At 41.3% G+C, this 12,068-nt stretch overlaps 1 protein-coding gene across 2 annotated transcripts in view; it reads right to left on the reverse strand.

Moving 5' to 3' along the window:
- Positions 1 to 12,068, reverse strand: part of KDM4C (lysine demethylase 4C) — a 279,255-nt gene that overhangs the window by 195,692 nt on the left and 71,495 nt on the right. For both annotated transcript variants that reach the window (XM_018564061.1, XM_018564060.1), the window contains exon 7: positions 2,641 to 2,744. In XM_018564061.1, the coding sequence (XP_018419563.1) occupies positions 2,641 to 2,744 (104 nt within the window). The remainder of the gene's footprint in view (positions 1 to 2,640; positions 2,745 to 12,068) is intronic.

The raw sequence follows: 12,068 nt of genomic DNA on the forward strand, positions 1-12,068 counted from the left end.
ATAATTCAAGTTGCACTAGTTTGTATTGAGGGCAGGCAAGGATCAGCTTATTTTAATAGTGAGCACTTTTCAATTTAGTCAGAATCTCTCAAGGAAACCTCTTACTATTGAAAAGGGCCCTCCCTTTTCAATAATAAGAGGTTTCCTTGAGAGATTCTGACTAAATTGAAAAGTGCTCACTATTAAAATAAGCTGATGTCGTTATATTCAGATCACTACAGTTACATTTCTAGTGTAGTCCACTCCTGACTTACTTTCAGAAGCTGGGCCCTCGATTGTCTGTGGGCCAGCAGCGGGCGAGGAGGAGACCAGCTGCGTGCGTGGCTTCAGCCTGTGCGGTGGGCGTGGCTTATGTGGCAGCTCACGCCAGGTGAGGGAGCTCACGGCTAGGAGGAGACCAGAGGCGTGCACGGCTTCAGCCTGTTCTGTGGGCGTGGCTTATGCTGCGGCGGTGGGCACGTCGGGCGCAGCGGGAGCAGCGTGTGACTCAGGCCGCCTGTGAAGCCCCGAACAGGCTAAGCAATCGATAGCCGACGAATCGACGATCGAAAACGTTGCCAACGTTTTCAATTGTCGATTTTAATGTACTAAATCGATGAACTGTTGCAGCTCTAAAAGCGATCCTCACTGGTGTTGGTTAACTCCAGAGTTAACTCTTTACCCACACAGCAATGGCCACCACCATATGCTTCAATGGAAACATGCACCGATCCCAGCAAATGCTGTGACAATTCCAACATTAAGCAATGCCTGCGATGCTTGCTATCCCCCCAGACAGGAATATAATAGATTTTACAATATGGTAGTGCTATTCACAGAGGCAAAGATTCTTTAAATTCCTATTTAGAGCATAGAGATAAGCTTAACAATTCTAAAGGATCCTTTTTAATAAAGCAAAGTGTGCAGAAAATATACAGAAAAGATGTTACAGAGAAGAGAAAAATACAAACAGCAAAACAAAAACAGAATAAACATTAAATTACTTTGCAAAGTCCGGGGTGCTATGGGCACCAGCAGAGTCCAGTCAACGAAACATAAAATGGATCCAAGATTGGCTCTCTAGAAACAAGTCTCTTAGCAGATGTTCTTTTCTTGATAGTAAAGGAGAGCTACGGCTACCTTGTGCAGCAGCATTTTTTGGGCCTTCAAGAAGGCATCACTGAGCCAGCCACCACCCATTCAGAAAGGGCCAGAAGTGTGAGCTGAAGCGCTTTATGATATTTCACCTGGCCTCCCATAATGTCGGTTTACTAAATGTAGCTATATTTTTATTCACCCACATGCATGGTGGTGGTGTGCACTTAAGAGTATGGCATGCAGTACTTTTGTGCACTGCTGCAGAGTGCCCGCTTTTACCTTGTGAAGATTTGTCTCTAGAAATTCTCTGGTCTTCCCTAATGATTACCTTAACTATGAATTTTACACACTTAAGTGCTTACTCACAATGTAATATTTAAAAGATTATTGTGCTCAGGGTTCTTTACTATTTATACAGTAATAAGCACCATGATCAGGTGCAGGTTAGAAGTTAGAAAGATAACAGCACCTGCTTTAGATTTGGTAATTTTACACAATTAGCAGCCATGCACTGATTTTTATTTAAGGGTGCTACCGGGTGCTTGCAAACATACTTGCTTACATGCCATTTCTAGCCTAATGACACTAAAAAACGTTGTATTTACTTGTATTGTATAATACATTGTAATACAATGTTGAGCCATTTGATTCTTTTGGTAGGCAACATAAGGCATGCTATTGCTCCAAATGTCATTCTTGAAGTAAACCTATCATGTGTAATGAATGCCATTGATGACCATCTTCTGAAACTGCTAGCTGCTTGGCTGTTATGCTGCCCTACTGCCCTTCAGATTAGGGACTGACACCAGAAATTTGGCATACCAACCAAGCAATATGCATTTTCAGAAGGAGAGATCAGAAATTACATCTTTCCCATTTCTCTGATAACTTTTTTTGTCATCATAGAAATGACAAGAAAATCTGACAAAATATCTATGCGTGAATACCATTTAAGTTTCTACCTCCAGCTGCAATCGCCATGAAGTTAAACACAATAACAACCTAGCATGACAACTGGGATCCCCCTGGCAAGAGTCATATAGGTGAGCAGAGTGTAGTCACTGGAACGCGCTTGGTGTGAACAAGGTCTTACTTGAGCAATATGATGCTGACATTCAAGTCACCAGCCACAAAAAAATAGTCCATTATCTATGCATGGGGCTTGTCCAGCTGTCCACCAATGAATCAAAAACTTTAACACGCTGATCTTAAAAGCATATATTTTATGTTAGCCCATATACAAAATGCTTTACAGAGCTTTAGAAGCAGCAGCTCTGGAATGCTTCAGTATTCAGGGTAAAACAAAATTTAAGCCTAGAGCATCACTTCCAAATGCCCAAAATATACAGTTCAATTTTACAATTTGATATAGAGGGATGAACAAATAACATTTTGATAGTTTTTCTTATACAAAAGTCAACTTTAAAAAAAAATATAAAAATGTTTTAATTACAGAAAGAACACACAGAGTGGAGGAAATTGGTGGATGTTTTTTTGAATAATAAAGCCCAAGTTTTCACAGATGCACATTCCAGGCCATATATGACAAGTTTCATAACATACCTTGTCAAAAGGAATTCCATATTTCTTTAGTATTGATGGCGATATGAGTGTCATTTTATGCCGAAGAAATGCTTCACATCCTTGACAGCTGCTGGGGAAAAAACCTAAAAAATAAAAAGCCTTATATTAAAATCTATTTCAAAGCATATACTGAAGTAAAAAGATAATATCTAAAGATGGCTGGACAACAAAAGAATGAATGATCACACCAGACTACAGTGTTACCAGTAATGAAACTACTATTGGAAACAATATCCTGAAGGGTTAAAAGAGAAGAATTGTTCAGTGGTCAAAGATTTACAGTCTGTGACCACCACCGCATGGTCATTCACACATAACAAAAATCGCCTGCTAAAAATGGCTGTAAACAGATTGTAATGGGCTGGTAAACATTGTGCGAGAGATGAAAAACAGCATGAACATTATCAGAAAGCAACATGAAGTAAAGTAATCTTTTACTAAAATACCTGTTATAAGCTAGTACTTGAAAACAGACTTGCAACATTTAAGAATCTAATAACAGAAAAACAGCTCACTGGAGGTTATGGAGAGAGAGAGGTATCAAGGCGACATATTTGTGTCTTAGCTTCACTTTTCTAAATTATGGCTACAATTAAGCCACCTTTAGCCTTCTGACGAGCCAAGTGTGACTATCTTGTTTATCAAAATGTAAAAGAAAATGTTTTGGCTTTCGTTATACTTTTATTTTTTATCAGAGTTTTATTAGGTTTTCATGTACAGTATAAATCATACAAAACATACATAATAAAGGAAAACAAAAATAAAGCAAGAATAATGCGGTATATAGGCATTGTCAAGGTTTATAGGGATGGAACATAGCAAAAAGCATTAGTGCATTCCTCGTACAGCAAAGGGGGTAGGAGTACATGTTCTTTTTGGGACCTTGGCAGTCCAAAATGTGTGCAGCCAGTGGCGGAATCCATTAAGTGGTAGGAGAGCATACGACCCTTGGACCTTTCGTTATACTTTAATACCACTATAGAACAGTTTTGTAGAGTGATGAGAATTTAGAACACCTGTCATATTTTTATTGCTGTCCAAGTCCCCATTACGGAGATCCTTTCCCTGTCTTGGAAATCTTCTAGTGGAGACACCAGTGCATGTGACAACAACATAAGAGTGAGCTTCCCTCACATTGAAAAGATATCCTCAATCCCTGTTGTGTCTACAGGACAAAAAGTGAAGGGAAATACGACAGCCTGCTACAAAACGTTTGCCAACTTCTTGGCCCCTCACTTTATCACTGCCTTCAATTCAAAAATACATTATGTTATAATACATTTACCACCGAATTTTTTGGTAAAATAGAAAAAGATGGGGTCACGTCGGTTACATAGACACCAAACATGTCAAGCCTTAAAATTGCGTGCACCCGCAAAAATCCCCAAAAACTACCATACCCAAAATTGGCCATAGGCAATGCTTTAAAAGCTTTCACAGCTCATTAGTTTAGCGTTCCATTTTGTTAATTGACACAAATAAACTATGAACACTTATTTCTGAAAACATTCTTACTTTACAGCATTTTTTCACACCTGCCTAAACCTTTTGCACAATACTGTATACAACATTTATATGGTTTTATTGCACCCCTTTTATCTTTTTCCAGCATACAGGTCTGCATTACAAAAAGGTACTCTTTTACCAAAATCAATACCTATGTCGCAAAATAGGTGTGTGTGTGTGTGTGTGTGTGTGTGTGTAATAGCAAATCATCCACCAGCTGATTAGTTTGGTTTGCAGGCTCTACAACCAATGCTTCCACTTATAAACCATTGTATGTTATGTTCCCAGCACTACCAGATACATTAGAGCCCTATTTGCTAATATTTCTGCTAAAAGCACCCAGGACCTGTGGAAGTAGGAACTTCTCCATATAATTACATTGAGAGGACTCTCCATATAAACACAAGAGATTTGCCATGTGGTGGCTGGGTAATAAGTTTACTCCTCCCCTGAATCTTGAGAGAAAGACATGGTTGTCACCGAGGCTGGACTTAAACCATGTCTGCCTCTGTTCATCTTCATTACAAAGGGGGGAGATTAGTAGCGGACACAAGAAAGAGATTGTTTTTGCTCATCCCAGAAGTTCATCACACAGGAAGTGACAAGGACACTGTATTTCTGGTAAAATAAATGGGCATTATACTTCCTAAAAACATTTTTACCCAGAAAAATGAAAATGAATGCAGCTGTCCCATCTAAAGATTGGTAAACTACAATATATCACATGCCTGTTCTTGGCTTTAGATATGCTTTAAGACAACACATCATTAATTGTATTAATTTATGTAATGCTCATTAAATTAAAAAGAGATGCATTGTTTTTGCACACTAAACATTCCCATCATCCTTTATTACTCTACATCAAGGTGTTATATTTGTACGCAAGCAATAAAGCATATTAATACAATGAAATAAACCAATTTTGCTTAGATAAAAGAACAATTTATGTTTGCATTCTGCAACAATTTATTCTAACATCAGAAAATGTATTTCACCTCAATACAAACACATTTCATGGGCATAAGCAATGATGAGAGACTTCAGAGGAGCCACAAATATTATTTAAATGCTTGCCTTGGAAAAATGCACTAGGGAATGTTAAATGAGAAAGAATGCTTTTAAATTTACATTATGATAATAGTCACAAATATGCATATCAAAACAAAATGAAAAGCAAAAGTGACCACCACTAAGTCTACTGCTTTTGCATAGAATTTATTCTGCTACAAAAAGCACAGTTTTACCAGCAGTATTAAAAAGTAAGAAATGTGAAAAGCTGCCATTACTGACCTGCTCCTGAAAATGCCAGGTGGCTGGCTGTATCTGACTCTCATACAAAGTCTCAGAACTGGAGCAAGTATGTAGCAAGTGAATTCACTGTTAGAAGAATTGTGACTCAAAGTATAAGGCTGGGTTCACACCTAGACGTATCGAATATGCGCATTTGTTGCTCGTTTCATAGTTTAAAAAAGCGCGACAAACGCGTGTTTCCGAGGGCTACTTGGCTGTATCTCGACAAAAACGCCCCAAAGAAGCTCCTGTACTTCTTTGGGCGTAGGGCGTTTTGTAGCGTGTTCATACGGCCTGTAATACGCCCAGGTGTGAACCATACCCGTAGGAAATAATGGGATTTCGGTGTTTGAGCGTTTTGCAGAGCGTAGGAACGCGCTACAAAGCGCCCAGGTGTGAACCGGGCCTTAGTGCCAGAAAGACAGTATAAAAATCAGTCAGCGTTTACAAAAGGAAATCAGTAATGGCAGCCATTATATTGTGATCTTGAAATTTCCATTTAAAGGCTCAAGACATTACAGAACAGTTTAACACGCATGTATGATTCATCTTACCATGTCTTTGGTTCCAGTTACTTTCGAAATAGGGATGTTCTAGTTCCATAAAGCTGGACATACACCTATAGATTATCTGCAGATTTTCTGTGGCCAAATGGAAAAAGTGCAACAGATTCCTCCATCTACGCTAAACTGTGTGGGTGGAGGAATCTCCCACTGGGCCAAGCTTCAGTATCTTGCTAGTCGGCCCCGCTGGCTGTCAAAATACCTGAACAATGCCTGCATCCAATCAGATTCTTAAGGTGTTTTGAGAGCCAGCGGGGCCGACTAGCAAGATACTGAAGCTTGGCCCAGTGGGAGATTCCTCCACCCACACAGCTTAGCGTAGATGGAGGAATCTGTTGCACTTTTTCCATCGGACCATAGAAAATCTGCAGATAATCTATAGATGTAAGGCCAGATAAAGTGTTCCTGTTTAAAGCCCAACTTTGGGCACAAAACACTTAAAGTTCAGTAAGTTGTATAGCCCCTTTGCTGTAAACATGGCTGCAGCACTGCAGGTCTCATAGACCTCATCGCTGCAGTCGCATCTCCGTCCCACTCTCTTCCTGTCCAACCACAAAGCAAATGGGCCCATGCTCCATTTTGTTATTGGCCAGGAGGGGGGTTGGGGGTGGAGATATGACCACAGTGTGGTCTAATTATGGCAGGGGTGTTTACAGAAAAGGCACCATATAAATTACTTAAGTGCAGTAAGTGTATTGTGCCCAGAGTTGGGTTTTAAGGCAATGAAGAAGGAAGGGGAGTCACATGGAAACATCCCCAGAGCCAGGGAAAACAATATCACCTGTTATCTAACCTTTCTGATCACTTTCTTCTCCAAAAACACTCGTACAGGACTAAAACTAGCAATGCACGGCTCAAATTCCTGCCAAATCGGCTGAAAATTAAAGCTATGGGTGGCCCTGTCAGCAGCACCAGCAGCTGTCCGAATACAATATTTGGCAGGGAAATTTCCTCCAGAATCTACAGATTTTCTCTTGTTTAACCTGCGAGGATTTCGGTCCTTCCACTTGAGAGAATAACACAGCCCTTTCATACTGCACAGCCAGGCAGATAACACCACTTTCTTGGTGAGGCAGTTATCGCACTGCTGTGTTGTGGTCACGCCATAACGCACAACCATGCAATGTAGTTTTGCTGCATTGCTTAAAATGGTAGATGCACTTTGTGTGTTTTGGTTAACATGCGACACAATAAATGTGCATTAATTCACTGCGCAAATGTAAATAGGCCCTTACAGGTAAAGGTGGCCATACACTCTACAACCATCGCAAGACTTTTGTCTTGCGATGGTTGTAAAGGGATTAAAAAAACGTACGATCTGCCTATCTTGGACAGGCAGATCGCACTCTTGATCATCGCAAGCCCGCCCCCCTGAGGGGCGGTCTTCCGATGACCGCAATGCTGAACGGGCAGTGTGCGCGTGCGCACACCGGCCCGTTCAGCATTTATCTTCCAAGCACCGTTCTAACCAGCCGAGAATCGTACGATTCCCGGCTGGTTTTCGAACATGCTGGTTCGACAGAAGACGTGCGACCGTACAGTAGAAACGGTCGCACGTCTCCGTTCACACTGCTCGATTATCGTACGAAAAACCGATCGCATACGATTATCGTACGATAATCGTGCAGTGTATGGGCACCTTAAGACTGTAGAAGGAACAGTGGGGCCCTCTATCCATTCCCAGCCTATTAACTGGACAGTGAATGAGTAGCAGCATGCTGAAGAGGCCATCTAACGGGTCAGTCTTCTCTCTACCGGTTAGAGTGTGTTTGTGAGCATATTTACATGCAGCATGTCTGATTGGCTTCCAGTGCTGACCCTCCCTCTTCTAATCTGAATGTTCCTGTATAAAGGATTGAAGAAACTGATAACAGGTATTCACTGTGATGGACTGAACCATCACTGGGGCTGCTGGAGGAGCCTGAGGGCAAGCTTCCTTCCTACTATGGACCTAGAACTATGGAGACCCCCCTCAGACCTCTTGGGGTTACATGCAACTAAGTTAAGTGAGAAATTGAAGTGACCCTGTGTTCATTAAAGACAGCAGGCTGTCTGGGGGGGCCATTGTTTAGAGTGATGGGATCAAGCTATTATCTAATTAAGGACTTCCAATGCGGCACCTGGCTGTCTAGGGGAGGGAACACACTGCACTCCTATCTGATTCTGTGAGGTATAAACTCTGTGTGCTTTCTTCAACTAACCAGTTCTTGGTTTCCACTTCAAGATTGGTGTTGTCTGATGTTTGAGGGTTTTAGCTTTCTGTCCTAATATATTGGTTCTGTCCAATAATTAGTCAGGTTTGGGCTGAGGACCCTGGAATTCAGGTTGCAGCGGAGAGGAAGCGGATTTATGACGGAGGTACCCAGTTGGGGTACCAGGTGGTCCGTCACACTCACACCAGAAGCTATTATTATTATACATGATTTATGTGCAGTGCTTATAAACATTATTTAACCCTATAGTTATATCAAGAGAAGACTACAGGAAGTAAAATGGCGTTTTGTTTTCTACACAAGTTTTAGGTTGAAATGCAAATATTAGTTTCGTTGGTTACAGATAAATAATGACTCCTTATTGCACTGCAAAATAACTTAGAACGTTCACCTTCTTGGTCTTCTCCAAGATGGTGTTGTGGTCCTGTCTGTAATCAATATTACATCTGCCACGCCATGCATATTCGCTTAGGCGCACGGAAGACATTTTCAGCATGCATATGCAGTGTAATGTACATGAATGCACGTGGGCCCCATTAAACTGTGATGAAAAGAACCTATCCCACACATGTGCACGAATGTGCATATATACACACACATATATATATATATATATATATATATATATTCATATTCATACATATATATATTCATACATGTGCAGGGTAGTTAGTCACAACCTCCCAATGACATATTCCACAAATCAGAGATAAATATGGAGGGGAAATTCCATGCATGCACAATAGTGTATTGCTACTACCATGCATGCAAGACATCTCATCGCCATATTGCTAACTTTGCAATGTGAAAGTGGTATTCAGCACACGAACAGTACTGCCAGTTACCCAGTCAGGGACTGTGGAGGAGGACAAAACAGGGAGAAAATAGTGGTTGTGGTGAGGCTAGCTACAAGGAGCCTCTTTACTGCTCCTAAAGGCCAAGGATTGGTCTTGCCTGGCTCTGTATGTCAATGTGCCCTGCTAGCCTTCCATCATTCCAGGCTCCCTGTTCAGTGTGACTGTTGTGCTTTGCCCAGTCAGTACCAGTGTGTGCTGGTGTGTGTGGAAGAATCAGTGGATATACATTCCTGTGAGGCCCATATAGGAGAGTACTTCTCTAAACACCACTGCACCGATTAACACTTTTCTCACCACCACTTCACCAAAGCATTATTTGTCTCTCAACACTACTGCAGCCATGTACAGTTATCTCACTGCATAGTTCAACTGTAAAAAAAAAAGTACTCAGAGAAAAAATATTCTTAACTCTTGCAGTGGAAGGGCCTGTCTAAGAGCTAGACGACGACAAGGACCAGGCGTGCAAAACTTGTATTTTACACCCTAGACCAGGGGTGGCAAACTCAAATTCATCGGGGGCCGCATCAGCAGTATGGTTACCCTCAAAGGACCGGTTGTATAAAACTAACGCATACTTTGCAGGGCAGGGGTAGCCCCACTGCAGGGGTTAAGAATATTTTTTTTCCCTGGAGTTCTTCTTTAAGGTGTTAAAAACCTTATTTCTCTTATAGCTTGTAATTATATATGTACATGGTTGTATTTAGGCTCAGCTTCTGGTTTCCAGTGCTGCACAATGGTTATGCTTTACTGCTCTTCCTCACTAGTTATGTGCATGAGCTTTGTGTGATAGCATTTTTAGAAGATAGTCAGTAATGGTATTTCTCTCCCCACAGGATTCCTTTAAGGCAAACACTGCAATAATAACTCCAGATACAGATTCCCTCAATATACTTGTACTTTTTCATTTAACTGTACATGTGCAGCTTCAGTCCATCAGGCAAGTTACATGAGAAAGAGCAATGAGTCCTGGTAAAGATATTTTCCTGCTTGTCGTTTAGGGCAGATATCTGCCTGTGCCTGGCCTAGTCAAATGTCTACTAGCACATGAAGCCCACACAAAAGTCACATGAAAGGTATCACATGAAAAAAAAAAAAGGAATGTATTTTCTTTCCTAGCGAATCGATTTACAAGAAACTATCAAACTTTTCAAATTCATGGATTTATGCTACGGCAAAAAAAATTACACTTTAAATTGAAATCAATGAAGAAAGACAAGTCTATGTAATTTGCTTTCTTCGCATGGATTTGTAATCAAGGCCCAAACAAATGTGATGACTGGTGGCAGGTTAATTTAAAACTGAATGACCACTGAAAAAAAAGATAGATTTGAAGAAAAATATGCAATTCTGACCAGCTCAGAACTTTTATTAACAAACAACCCCTAACATGTATACTACACTACTCTTAAGGGGAAGCTTTAAATAGATAAATGCCAAACTGCAGGAAGAAATTATAATTTACACACCACACTGTATGTATGTAAATTATTCAGCTGTGTGTTATATGTGGAGGGCTGCTGGAAAGTGAAAGGGTACTTTTTTTTTTTTAACACTTTCCAGCCGCCCTCCACACAACACACAACTTAGCCCTCATTCACACTAGAAAAGACCTGGCACGTACAGCTCCGTGCAGCATGCACGGCCGTATTGGGCAGCTCCCGGGAAGGACAGGTGCTGTGTGTGATTAGTACGCAGCCCCCGTCATTCTCTATGCGAGTACGCGGCCGTACGCCGCCCTACGCTCCCCAGGTGCAGGTCCGTACAGGTGCGGGTGTCACAGGCTTGGACGCAAACAGGATCCATCCTGTCAGCGTGCCAGTACGGACACCCATAGTGTACTCCCATAGAGAAGGACAGGGGCTGCGTACTAATCACACACAGCACCTGTCCGTCCCGGGAGCTGCCAGATACGGCCGTGCACGCAGCACAGAGCTGTACGTGCCGGACTTTTCTATTGAGAATGTGGCCTCAATGGTAGTTGCAGCATACCGTCCTTCACATAACACCGACTTCTGAGCAGTGAGGGGAGTGTGAAATGCGACTCGAGCAGTGAAGTACTCTGGTCACATCATCCATCCCTCCTCACTATCTGGCATTTCACAAAGTGCCTTGTATTTGTTGAAAAGATTACAAGGTATTCTGTGATTGGAGGAGGAGAGATGATGTCACACACACCCCTGCTCCTCCAAATCACAGCCACTTCCAAACTACATAAATGCATTAAAGCAAAGACTGCATGGCATTCTTCAAAGCAGGTTTCCTGGGGGCAACAGGGGACCATCCTTGTGCAAGGTGCATCAATGTGACTGCTTGTATTCTTCATTCGAAGAGCAAATGTGACAGGGTGACAATGGAGGAGAAAAGCTGCAACACAGGCAGAAGGTTACTACCCTATGATAGGAAGTGCTTGCACAAATAACTTTGTGGCAGAAATAACAGGTTTTGATTTAATAAAAGCTGCATTGTTAAAAAGTATTATTGTTTGGAAATAACATGAAGATGTTAAAGCCTATGAGATTTTAGTGTTTGGGTTAGTTTATATTAAAGGGTAACTCTACTTTAAAAATAAAAACTTAAAAAAATTAATATAGCATATTAGGGGTGCGGAAATTAACGATTAATCCGTCAATTAATCGTTAATTTCTTTGATCGATCAAAATTATTTTGATCGATCAAAGTACTCACCTCTCCGCTGGCTTCCGCCCCCCCCTCCCCGAGTGGCTCTGTCGGCTAACGGAGGGAAGGGGGGAGGAGTCGGGTGATGTAGTTGTCTGTGATGGGTAACGAAGGGAAGGAGGGAGGAGACATATACAAAATTGTCACACAAGCAATTTTGTAATTAATTGTTTGATTAAAAAGCTTTAATTATAAAACAGTACCTTTCAATTTAAAACTGTAGCTGATGTAATGTTCTAAATCTGTCAAAAAAATCTAATTCAATATGGCGACCTGAACAGAACGCCCCCAGTAATGTCACT

This window comes from Nanorana parkeri, unplaced genomic scaffold (genome assembly GCF_000935625.1).
Source record: "Nanorana parkeri isolate BGI_ZX_2015 unplaced genomic scaffold, ASM93562v1 scaffold718, whole genome shotgun sequence".
Taxonomy (NCBI): Eukaryota; Metazoa; Chordata; class Amphibia; order Anura; family Dicroglossidae; genus Nanorana; species Nanorana parkeri.